This window comes from Macaca fascicularis, chromosome 3 (genome assembly GCF_037993035.2).
Source record: "Macaca fascicularis isolate 582-1 chromosome 3, T2T-MFA8v1.1".
Taxonomy (NCBI): domain Eukaryota; kingdom Metazoa; phylum Chordata; class Mammalia; order Primates; family Cercopithecidae; genus Macaca; species Macaca fascicularis.
The window spans coordinates 182,214,475-182,227,464 of NC_088377.1; the positions used below are offsets into that span (position 1 = coordinate 182,214,475).

General features: G+C 47.8%; 1 protein-coding gene across 9 annotated transcripts in view; it reads right to left on the minus strand.

Annotated features, from left to right (window-relative positions):
- DENND2A (DENN domain containing 2A) overlaps nucleotides 1–12,990 on the minus strand; it is a 123,463-nt gene that overhangs the window by 13,819 nt on the left and 96,654 nt on the right. Inside the window, exon 13 of one of the 9 annotated variants that reach the window (XM_045387426.3) lies at nucleotides 8,975–9,595. The exons of the other annotated variants lie outside the window; for them this stretch is intronic. Coding sequence (XP_045243361.2) covers nucleotides 9,457–9,595 — 139 coding nt within the window. The 3' untranslated portion in view covers nucleotides 8,975–9,456. Of the gene's footprint in view, nucleotides 1–8,974; nucleotides 9,596–12,990 lie in introns of those variants that run through there. 9 annotated transcript variants of the gene reach the window in all.

The window sequence follows — 12,990 nt, forward strand, 5'->3', positions numbered from 1 at the left end:
AACAACAAAAAAAGCAAGCCAGCTGTGGTGGCTCACATCTGTAATCCCAGCACTTTGGGAGGCTGAGGTAGGAGGATTGCTTGAGGCTGGGAGTCTGAGGCCAGACTGGGCAACATAGTGAGACCCCTTGCCTACAAAAAATTTAAAAATTAGCACAGTGTGGTGGCACATGCCTGCAGTTCTAGCTACTCAGGAGGCTGACATGGGAGGATCGCTGGAGCCCTGGAGTTCAAGGTTGCAGTGAGCTATGATTGTGTCACTACACTGCATCTGGGTGATAGTCTGTCTCTAAAAGAAGAAAGGGTTAAAAACAAAGATCACCTTGCTTCCAAGTGAGTTTCTCTTGGATTTAACACCCCCTGAAATATCCTTAAAATAGACATTAGCTCATATATAGAATGAATAAGTTAAAGAGATCTATTGTACAACATGGCAATTATAGTTAATAACAATGTATCGTAGAAAATTGCTGAGAGTAGATTTTAAGTTTTCTTATCACAAAAAATAAGTATGTGAGGTAATACATATGTTAATTAGCTCAATTTAGCCACTCCACAGAGTAAACATATTTCAAAACATCAGACTGGGCGCAGTGGCTTGTGCCTGTAATCCCAGCACTTTGAGAGACCAAGGCAGTTGGATCATCTGAGGTCAGGAGTTCGAAATCAGTGTGGCCAACGTGGTGAAACCTCATCTCTACTCAAAATAAAAAAATTAGCTGGGCATGGTGGCACGTGCCTATAATCCCAGTTACTTGAGAAGCTGAGGCAGGAGAATTGCTTGAACCTGAGAGGAGGAGGTTGCAGTGAGCCAAGATTGTACCACTATACTCCAGCCTGGGCAACAGAGTGAGACTCCATCTCAAAACAAAACAAAACAACAACAACAACAAAATAAATGTATGTATTAAAATATCATGCTCCAGTTGAGCCCAGGAGATTGAGACCAACCTGGGCAACATGGTGGGGCCCTGTTTCTACCAAAAAAAAAAAAAAAAAAATAGCCTGTGGTGGTGACATGTGGTCCCAGCTACTCAGGAAGCTGAAGTGGGAAGGTTACTTGAACCTGGAAGGTCAAGGCTGCAGTGAGCTGTGATCATGTCACTGCACAGCAGCATGGATGACAGAGGGAGACCCTGTCTCAACAACAACAATAAAATCATCATTGTCACACATGATAAATATATGCCATTTTTATATGACAATTGAAAATAATTAAAATGGCCGGGCGCGGTGGCTCAAGCCTGTAATCCCAGCACTTTGGGAGGCCGAGACGGGCGGATCACGAGGTCAGGAGATCGAGACCATCCTGGCGAACACAGTGAAACCCCGTCTCTACTAAAAAATACAAAAAACTAGCCGGGCGAGATGGCGGGCGCCTGTAGTCCCAGCTACTCGGGAGGCTGAGGCAGGAGAATGGCGTAAACCCCGGAGGCGGAGCTTGCAGTGAGCTGAGATCCGGCCACTGCACTCCAGCCTGGGCGACAGAGCGAGACTCCGTCTCAAAAAAAAAAAAAAAAAAAAAAAAAGAAAATAATTAAAATTTAAAAATATATGTACACATAGCCTTCTTTTCCATTCCCCAGTTTGGGGGCCCCTGGACTAATAATGGTGCTATTGAATCTTGTTCATTTGTCACCCTAAGTCTCTTAACCTTCCTGTTCCCCATCTTTGCAAATAGTCGTTCTCCTGATACTCACTGGAGTTGTGAAATACCTCTTAGCAGCATGGCATCCACGCATGGTACTCATATTCGGTCCTTATCTTTTCTTTCAAATGATCACTCCCAAGATGAGAAAAACGCTATCCCAAGATTTCATTCTTATCCCTATACTGTCTCGTTTATTAGCTGGGTAAGAATAAGACATTGCATTTGGAAGATACCAAGAAAAAATAAAAAGAGTGAGAGAGTAATGAAGTTAGGACTTATATTAAGGAGAGTAATATCAATAATCTAGCCAGAGCTTAAGGTGAAGTGACTTCTATGTCTTTCTTTTTTTTTGAGACAGAATTTCACTCTGTTGCCTAGGCTGGCATGGTCTCAGCTTACTGCAACCTCCGCCTCCCATGTTCAAGTGATTCTCCTGCCTCAGCCTCCTGTGTAGCTGAGATAAACAGGCGCACGCCACCATGCCTGGCTAATTTTTGTATTTTTGGTAGAGAGAGGGTTTCACCATGTTTGTCAGGCTGGTCTCGAACTCCTGACCTCAGGTGATCTGCTCACTTTGGCTTCCCAAAGTGCTGGGATTACAGGCGTGAGCCACCACATCCGGCCAACTTCTACGTCTTTTGAAGGATCTAGATCTACATCTTCTGTCAAAGCAGAGATACCTTTTCCTAAGGCATCACTTCCTCTCAAATATTCAAGAATGTTAATACTTTTGGTTAATTCCTTACCATTTGTGTTTTAGTTCCTTGATCTATAAACCACTGAATGTGCTGAATTCACTTTGCTCTAAATTTTTTTTTTTTTTTGATTTTAGGACGAATCTATGTTGATGTGTGGAGCCAGACTACAAAGTTGCTATGCTTGTGTCGTATGGTTGTAAAGTCAGGACTTAGAAAATCAGAACATTAACATACAAATGAAGGTAGTTGTTTCTGGAGCAAGATTTTTCAGACTATAGTTGCAGCCCATTAGTGGGTCTTGAAATCATTTTAGAGGTTGCAGTCAGCATTAAAAACAAGAACAACAACAACAAAAAATAGAATAGAAAATAAGAGAGTGTGCTGCATGTTTCCCAGCTGTAAATAACCATCTGTGTGTCGGCCAGGTGTGGTGGCTCACGCTGTAATCCCAGCACTCTGGGAGTCTGAGGCGGGTGGATCACTTGAGGTCGGGAGTTCGAGGCCAGCCTGACCAACATGGAGAAACCCTGTCTCTACTAAAAATATAATAAATAAATAAATAAATAAATAAATAAATAAATAAAATAAAAAGAGCCAGGCATGGTGGCATGTGCCTGTAATCCCAGCTACTCGGGAGGCTGAGGCAGGAGAATCACTTGAACCCAGGAGATGGAGGTTGCGGTGAGCCAAGAACATGCCATTGTACTCCAGCCTGGGCAACAAGAATGAAACTCTATCTCAAAGGAAAAAAACAAAAACAAAAACAACTATCTGTGTGTCTGTGGCGGGAACAGGTGGAAGGACATACCCTGGGTCTGATTGTAAAATGTACTTCTCATTGTGGGCTGCAATGAAAAAGGCTTGAAGCCAATTATTTGGACTAGAAGACTGGGAGTGGTGGCGGGCACAGTGGCTCACGCCTGTAATCCTAGCACTTTGGGAAGCTGAGGCGGGTGGATCACCTGAGGTTAGGAGTTCGAGACCAGCCTGGCCAACATGGTAAAACCCTGTCTCTACTGAAAATACAAAAAAGTTAGCCAGATGAGGTGGCGGGCACCTGCAGTCCCAGCTACTAGGGAGGGAGGCTGAGGCAGGAGAATCGCTTGAACCCAAGAGGCAGAGGTTGTTGTGAGTCAAGATCACCATCACGCCACTGCACTCCAGTGTGGGCAACAGAGTGAGACTCCGCCCCAGAAAAATAAAAGAGACCTTAAGAAGGAGATCCCTGGCCGGGCGCGGTGGCTCACGCCTGTAATCCCAGCACTTTGGGAGGCCGAGACGGGCGGATCACAAGGTCAGGAGATCGAGACCATCCTGGCTAACAAGGTGAAACCCCATCTCTACTAAAAAATTCAAAAAACTAGCCGGACGAGGTGGCAGGCGCCTGTAGTCCCAGCTACTCGGGAGGCTGAGGCAGGAGAATGGCGTAAACCCGGGAGGCGGAGCTTGCAGCGAGCTGAGATCCGGCCACTGCACCCCAGCCTGGGCGACAGAGCAAGACTCCGTCTCAAAAAAAAAAAAAAGAAGGAGATCCCTGCATGAAAGTATTTTGCATGACACCAGACTCTTTTTATAGCACGTTTGTCAAAGTGCCTAAATGTGACTTGGAAACAAAGTGGTTCATGACAAGATCCATGGTCCATTTCCCTAGTCTTTGAAGCTCTCACTTTAGTCCCTTAAAGGAGAAGAAAAAAACGCAGTATTTGTGTTTAAGATTCCTTTCAGAGTTGTGGTTCAAGCACTTTTGACTTCACAGTTACAGAATGACAGAATTTTAGACCTGGAAGAGATCTTGGGGATTGAATTCAGTTTCTTTTGGATTTTTAAGGTAGGAAGAGTGAGGCTAAATGAGGCTAAAGTAACCTCTGAATGTAGGATGGGGCAGAGTAGGGAGAGAAGGGTCCTGGCGACTGGAGGAGGCAGGATTGCTGCTCAGAGGAATGCAGGCATTAGGACGCACCCTATGATCCAGGCACAGTGGCATGTGCCTGTAGTCCCAGCTACTGAATCCCAGAGGCTGAGGTGGGAGGATCTCTTGAGCCCTGGAGTTCAAGTCCAGCCTGGGCAACATAGTTAGATCCCCATCTCTAAAACAAAAAAATTACACGTATATAAAAAGGAGGCAAGGAGGCACAGTGAGGATAGCCTATGTGTGTTGTTTTTTTCAATCATTGCAATAGAAAAACAAAACAAAACATGTTTTTAATGTGTTTTCCTAACTCAAAGAAAAGGCTACCTGCTTTTTTTTTTTTTTTTTTTGAGACAGTGTCTCACTCTGTTGCCAGGCTGGAGTGCGGTGGCACGATCTCAGCCCATTATAACCTCTGCCTCCCAGGTTCAAGCGATTCTCCTGCCTCAGCCTCCCAAGCAGCTGGGACTACAGATGCGCACCACCATGCCTGGCTAATTTTTTGTATTTTTAGTAGAGACAGGGTTTCACTATGTTGGCCAGGATGGTCTCAATTTCTTGACCTTGTGATCTGCCTGCCTCGGCCTCCCAAAGTGCTGGGATTACAGGTGTGAGCCACTGTGCCTGGCCGGCTACCTGCATTTTTACTTCCTTGTGGTCTCATTCCTAGGAGGAAGGGCTGCTCCTCTCCTTTCTCCTTGCTGTACAGCCATTTGGGACTCTTAAAGCCCTATGTTGCCTGCAGTGACAGAGAGGCCCCTGGGGCCTGGGACACTCGGAGGCCCTGGTTCAGCTGCAGCGAGTGTGAACCGTCTGGAGGAGAAGGTCGTGGGAGCAAGGTCAGGAAAGATGACCCGCAATGCTGCTGCTAGATGCAGAGGCTAGTGGAGAAACGTGACAGAAAGAAAGGCAAAGTTCACTCAGTGAACTGGATGCATGGGGCTCCAGGACAGCAGTGTTCAGGCTTGATGTAACAAATGATGACGACTGGCTGGGGAACCAGCTGGCCGCGTGGGAGAAGCTGCCGCTGTTTGTTAACTATCTCCTGTAGCAAGTTTGTTTTGAGTAGTCTGATCCCATTGTTGTGGCTGCAGTGAACGTTTCTGTACCTGGTCATCATGAATACCTCGTTAGCTGGAGCCCATGGAGCACAGGGTGCTGGAGACAATATGGCAACAAGCAGGCAGGTGAAGGGGTCTCACTCCTCTTGCTTTCTAGCCCACATCACCTTTTTTTTTTTTTTTTTTTTTTTAGATGGGAGTCTCACTCTGTCGCCCAGACTGGAGTGCAGTGGCATGATCTAAGCTCATTGCAACCTCCACCTCCTGGGTTCAAGTGATTCTCCCGCCTCAGTCTCTCAAGTAGCTGGGATTACAAGCATGTGCCACCAATGCCTGGTTAATTTTTTTTTTCTTTTTTTTTTTTTTTGAGATGGAGTCTTGCTCTGGCACCCAGGCTGGAGTGCAATGGTGCAATCTTGGCTTACTGCAACCTCTGCCTCCCTGGTTCAAGTGATTCTCCTGCCTCAGCCTCCCGAGTTGCTGGGATTACAGGCATGTGTCACCACGCCTGGTTAATTTTTGTATTCTCAGTAGAGACGGGGTTTCACCATGTTGGTCTGGCTTGTCTCGAACTCTTGACCTCACGATCCACCCACCTTCGCCTCCCAAAGTGCTGGGATTTACAGGCATGAGCCACCACACCTGGCCCACACCAATATTCTAAAAATAATTCTGCCCCTAAACATTAAAAGGTCAAATTTTGCAAATAATTACACGAGTGGCAGCCCTTTCCTCAAAATAAATGATAGAGCAGGAAAGGATTATTTTGAATGGAGCTTGTTTTTCTCAATCCCTGATGCAAGTGGTAATAAAATTTTGTTCCCCGACTTGTGAAAGCCAGAGGTGGGCACGGCTGGGACTGGTGGTCTCTTAGGAACATGCCAATAGGCAGTGGTTCTGGGGATGCTAGGGATGACTGGTCAAGAGGGCTTGCTGCAGTGTGGAGGTGGAGGGGCTGGAGGAGAGGCAGTGTTTCTGAAGGAAGTCATAGAGAGTCCTCGCTCGCAGCTGGTTTGCATTACAGTGGTGTGGAGGAAAGAAACGCCAGCACTCACAGCTGTGATCAATTGTACAGAAGTGGGGCAGGGAAGAGAAGGCCCCAGTGGGAGGTTGGCTGGGCCGCAGGGCTAAAAGTTGGGCATGGGTGAGAAGGGTTGGGTCCAAGGATGTTTTGCTGTTGGGTGGTGGTTCCTGAGGGTTGGAGCAGTATTCCAGAACATCAGGACGCACTTGTAAGGAATGCGAAAGTTTTCCTGGAGCCAACTCTTTAGTTCTGGTTGCTACCAGGCCTCTGCTCCATACTTGGTGTTCCTATGCTCAGCTGACTTCCAACTCTCTATGAACCAGTAAGGATCCAGCACAGAGCTTCCTCTAAGATGCTACCAGAAAAGTAAATGAAGAGTTTCCCGAATTAGAGGAACACCCCTGGAACTGGAAGGCTGATTCAATGACTACCCTTTAGTATCCCAAGCAAAGTAGCTCTCCTGTTAATGCACCACTCCCGAGAACATGAGTGAAAGGTAAACTCGGGTGTGGTCTGGTGCCTGGTGAAACCTACCAGGAGGGGCTGCCTGGCTTCCATCACTGTACTTGCAAACCCTGAGGCCGTGTGCCACACAGATGAAAACGAACACGGGCTGGGCTCCAAGACAACTAGTTCTGTTACTCTCTGCGTGATCTCAGGTAAAGCCCTTAACTGCTCCAGGCCTCAGATTCTTCACCTGTGAAATAACTAAAGTAGACTAGATCATCGCTAGATCGTTGCTGATGTCCGTCCAGCTTTTTTTCATTTCTTACTTTTTGAGATGGAGTTTCTTTCTTGTTGCCCAGGCTAGAGTGCTATGGTGTGGTCTCGGCTCACTGCAACCTCTGCCTCCCGGGTTCAAGTGATTCTCCTGTCTCAGCCTCCTGAAGAGCTGGGATTATAGCCATATCCCACCACGTCCAGCTAAATTTTGTATTTTTTAGTAGAGATGGGGTTTCACCACGTTGGTCAGGCTGGTCTCAAACTCCTGACCTCAGGTGATCCACCTGCCTCGGCCTCCCAAAGTGCTGGGATTACAGGTGTGAGCAACCGCACCTGGCTGTCCTTTCAACTTTAACTTAATCTACAAATGATGAACCCCGAAGAGAGAGCAAAGGCCAGGAGCTGGAAATAGGAGCTTTTGTTGAGGCCATCAAAAGAACGAAGGGCGTCACGGGAAGGTAATTCTAGGGCTCCTTTGCCAAGACAGAACAAAATAATGATGGTGACACTCACTAAGAAATTCATAGAGAAGGCCATGTGTAGTGGCTCATGCCTATAATCCCAACATTGTGGGAGGCTGAGGCAGGCAGATCACTTGAGGTCAGGAATTTGAGACCAGCCTGGCCAACATGGTGAAACCCTGTCTCTACTAAAAATACAGAAAAATTAGCCAGCTGTGGTGGCATGTGCCTGTAGTCCCAGCTGCTTGGGAGGCTGAGGCAGGAGAATCACTTGAACCCGGGAGGTGGAGGCTGCAGTGAGCCGAGATCATGCCACTGCACTCCAGCCTGGGAAATAGAGTAAAACTCCGTCTCAGGAAAAAAAAAAAAAAAAAAAAAAAAAAAAAAGAAGCAGAGAAACCTGTCTGAGAGGTTTCCAGCGGCTGCAGTGCACCCAAAAGGTGAAGATGCCAGCGTTTCAAAGCCAGTACAGTCTGGGAGGGATTTGACTCCAAGAGAAGAACTGGAGTAAGCTTCCAGCCCCAGCATATGTTAGCGATGGGTCTGGATTAGAAGACAATAGCATTTGCGGCTATGCTAAACTCTAAATCTTGCTCTAATTGGTACCTTGTTGGTGTTCATATCCAAAAACAGGTAGTTAATTCTTAACATTTAATCAGGCTGTACAATTATACTATTAAAATTGTATTTTTTTTTGAAATGGAGTCTGGCTCTGTTGCCCAAGCTGCAGTACAGTGGCACCATCTTGGCTCACTGCAGCCTCCGCCTCCTGGGTTCAAGTGATTCTCCTGCCTCAGCCTCCTGAGTAGCTGGGATTACAGGCGCCTGCCATCCCCCCCAGCTACTTTTTGTATTTTTAGTAGAGACGGGGTTTCACCATGTTGGCCAGGCTGGTCTCAAACTCCCGACCTCAGGTGATCCATCTGTCTCGGCCTCCCAAAGTGCTGGGGTTACAGGCATGAGCCACCGCACCTGCCTAAAATTGTTATTTTTCATAGGACTTTGCTGAACTAAATGCACTTATCTCTAAGACTCTGTCAACCACGCTGAGGACTAGCTAGACATCTGAAGTATCTTATGGATGCCAGAGCAGCAAGGTGGCAGCTTTGAACACTTTCAGCCAGGCCTTGGGCAAACTCATCTCCCTGGAGAGGGTGTGGTGAGAAGCCCAACCTCTTGGGATGGCAAATGTTGGGTGCAACCAATTCTAGAGAGGACATGGGATTCTCATTTAAGCTTGTGTAAACTTATTAAAAATGAACCAAACCAAACAAATAAGAGGATGAAAGTGCACAGCTACATATGAACTTATTTGTGTAGTTACCTATATGTCAAAGACAAGGTTCAAATTCCTGTATGTGTCAAGATTTGCCCACCTAATCCTACTTATCACTAGCCAGTAGTCTATCATTTAGCTTATGGTTTCATGCACTACAAACATGTAAGTCAATTTCTTACTCGTTTTATTTTTTAATTTGCTTTTTAAAGACAAGGTCCACCCCGGCTGGAGGGCAGTGGTGCAGTCATAGCTCACTGCAGCCTCAAACTCCTGGGCTCACATGATCCTTCCACCTCAGCCTTCTGAGCAGCTGGGACTACAGGCATGTGCCACTATGCCTAGCTCATAAATTTCTTGAATATTGAAAACTTTGTCAGCTATAAAGGTTTTTGTTTGTTTGTTTGTTTTAAGAGATGGGGTCTTGCTAAGTTGCCCAAGCTGTTCTCAAACTCCTGGGCTCAAGCAATCCTCCCACTTTGGCCTAAAGTGCTAGGATTATGGGCATGAGCCACCATGTCCGGCCTCCCTCTAAAACTTTTTGCACATATTTGTTTATATGCAGCTCTGACTTTATCATTCAGCCTGGTCTATAGGTTTAGCCAAAACTTTGGGGAACTGAAATTAGTAAAGTAAAACACAAAATGTTTATCATCAGGAAAATGAAGGCGAGGGTGTAGAGAAGTATTTATCTGTTGTCATGACCACAGAACAAGCCATCAAAACAGCATTCTTTCCTTTCCATCTGTCAAACTCCAGCTTGACAGAGCCATTAGAACACTCAATGTCCACCCTAAAGATAAAACAGAGCAAAAATGTTATTCTAAACTTGATAGATTTTTGGCTCAACTTAAAACCCTTTTATAACTCATACAATATTTGCCATAACTCCCTGAAGCTTCCTCTTGCAGTGGGAGACTCACAGCAGCGAAGATGAGAGAATAAATTGTATTTGTGGGGGAGAGTGCTGCGGGGGTGCCTACCGACCTAGAGTGGGCGAAGGTCCCCTCTGGGATGTCACGGGGCCATGCACTGAGTCTGTGACATGTCCTGTTCTCATGCCCTGTTCCGTGCCCTTACTAACTTAAGGGCTACAGCTGGAAATCAGGAGAATAAGGAGGCTTTCTGCCACGTGAGTGGAGCAGGGTTGGGTATCAGTGCATGTGCAGCCCCGGGAGTACCGGGGATGAGGGTACCAGCTGTAACTTAACCTGAAGACTTTCTTTTTAAAAAATTTTTAATTTTTTAAATGTTTGTTTGTTTATTTATTTATTTATTTTTGAGACAGAGTCTTGCTCTATTGCCCAGGTTGGAGTGCAATGGCATGATCTTGGCTCACTGCAACCTCCGCCTCCCGGGTTCAAGCGATTCTCCTGCCTCAGCCTCCAAAGTAGCTGGGATTACAGGCACCCACCACTATACCCGGCTAATTTTTTTTGTATTTTCAGTAGAGACGGGGTTTCACCATGTTAGTCAGGCTGGTCTCGAACTCCTGACCTTGTGATCCACCTGCCTCAGCCTCCCAAAGTGCTGGAATTACAGGCATGAGCCACCGCGCCTGGCCTATTTTATTTTTTATTGAGATAGAGTCTCACTTTGTTGCCCAGGCTGGAGTGTAGTAGTGTGATCTCAGTTCACTGCAACCTCTGCCTCCCAGGTTCAAGTCATTCTACTGCCTCAGCCTCCTAAGTAGCTGGGATTACAGGCGCCCGCCACCATGCCTGGCTAATTTTTGTATTTTTAATAGAGATGGGATTTCACCATGTCGGCAAGGCTGGTCTTGAACTCCCAACCTCAGGCGATCCATCTGCCTTGGCCTCCCAAAGTGCTGGGATTACAGGCATGAGCAACTGCACTCAGCCTTTTTTTTTTTCTTTTTTTTTGAGACGGAGTCTTACTCTATTGCCCAGGCTGGAGTGCAGTGGCTTTATCTCGGCTCGCTGCAACCTCCACCTCCCTGGTTCAAGTGATTCTCCTGCCTCAGCTTCCCAAGTAGCTGGGATTACAAGTGTGCACCACCATACCCGGCTAATTTTTTGTGTTTTTAGTAGAAATGGGGTTTCACTGTGTTAGCCATGATGGTTTTGATCTCCTGACCTTGTGATCCACCTGCCTCGGCCTCCCAAAGTGCTGGGATTACAGGCGTGAGCCACCACGCCTGGCTGCTCCTGGCCTTTTTAAAAATTTTTTTTCTTTCTTTGTTTTTTTTGAGATGGAGTCTTGCTCTGTCGCCCAGGTTGGAGTGCAGTGGTGCAATCTCAGCTTACTGTAACCTCTGCCTCCTAGGTTCAAGTGATTCTCCTGCCTCAGTCTCCCGAGTAGTTGGGATTACAGGCGTGTGCCACCACACCTGGCTTATTTTTGTCTTTTCAGTAGAGACGGGGTTTCACCACATTGGCCAGGATGGTCTTGAATTCCTGGCCTCAAGAAATCCACCTGCCTCGGCCTCCCAAAATACTGGGATGACAGGCATGAGCAACTGCGCCTGGCCTAAAGACTTTCCAGAATTTTCCAGGTCAGGCAACTTGCAGCCAATCATTGGTCTCCAAACCCTTGTTTGTCATGGCCTGGCCAAATAACGCTTCAATTCCCTATGGCTACTTTCCCGTAAATCAGACAGATCGAGGTGGATACGGATTCCTCCACATGGCCCGTGGAGTCAGACAGTTTCAAAGCTGGGGGAGGCCTTGGGGGTGACCTGATCACACCTCTCTCACTGGGACCCTGCTGGAAAGACAAAGGTGTAAGGGAGGCCGGGCGGGCCCTGAGGAGAAAAGCACAGACTTCCCCTGACTGCCCAGCACGAAGCAGGGCGTGAGGACCTGTGCTAGGGAGGCTTTCCTTATACATTTCTGTAGACGGACAGGTCCCCAGACCCTGCTCTTCACCCATCCCTGGAGCCTGCAGCCCAGATGGTTTCCCTCCGTCCTCTCCAAAGCCCGGCAGCTCTCCCACTCCCTGCTTCTTTGAGCAGAATGATGGATCCTCTGCACGCCTGTTAGTTACCCACGTGACAGGGCTGTGGGGGGCCGTGAAATGACGCAGGTCAGACCCTCGGAAGGCACCTGGCACAGAGGCCGCTCCACGCCTGGTCGCTGCCGTCATCCTCATCAGCTTCGCTCACGCTTTGTTTACCCTCTTCCTGTCTCAGAGCTCTTCAGGCCTTTCTTTATGCAGATTTCCATCTCTTCAGGTCTGCACGGAACCCGTGTAGGATGGAAGGATGATTTATTGGGCAGTGGGGAGAGCATGTGGAGCCATTTGTAACAGGAAAAGCGAGGGCTGCTTTCAGAGAAAAGACAGTGGAGTCCCGGAAAGTCAGAGCCACGTGGGGCCGCGTCTTACGAATTAGGAGACCCAGGGCCAATGGCTAAGGATGCCCAGGGGTCCTCCCTACTCTGGGAAACCTCCCTGAGTGATGGGAGAGGGATGTGTACCTCTGAAAGCTGTAAAGGGTCTAAAAACCCAATAACGGTCTTTCTTACACACGCACACCATTACTGTACCATCGCCCAGCTCTGGCTCCAAGGAGGGCACCAAAATGATCCACGTTCCCACTGCCTTCTCTTTTCCCACAGAAATCCCATCCTCCCAGCGCCTGACATCTGGCAGCTGCTGCAGAAGAAAACCCCTGATGGGCATGACGTGCCCGTGGGGAGACCTGCTTGCGGCAGCCACAGCTGGTGTCTGGACCCACTCACGGCATGAGCCGTTTGAAAAGATGAACTCTCCAAGGGCAGAATGCCAGGCACTGTGGAAGGTTGGAGAGAAACACCAATGCCTCTCCTACGGATCCCACTGGTGACTGTCTCCTCCGTCGTGGGGCCCCAGAGTAGGGCAGGGAGGGTGGCTGGGGAACAGCCAAGGCCCAGGAATCCAGGCGGGGTCCACTCTTGGCTGCTGGGCTTTGCTTATTTTTGTCTGTCTCTCGTGACAGGAGCTCTGTGGGGCTGGCCCAGCGTCCAACCTGTCCACACAGAAATCTGTCCGGCAAAAAGGCGAAGGCGTCAAGTCCTCTCCCAGATGTGGGGCAGGCATTTCCAGGTTTCTTTCTTTCTTTCTTTTTTTAGACAGTCTCGCTCTGTCGCCCAGGCGGGAGTGCGATGGCGTGATCTAGGCTCACCACAACCTCTGCCTCCCGGGTTCAAGTGATTCTTCTGCCTCAGCCTCCCGAGTAGCTGGGATTAT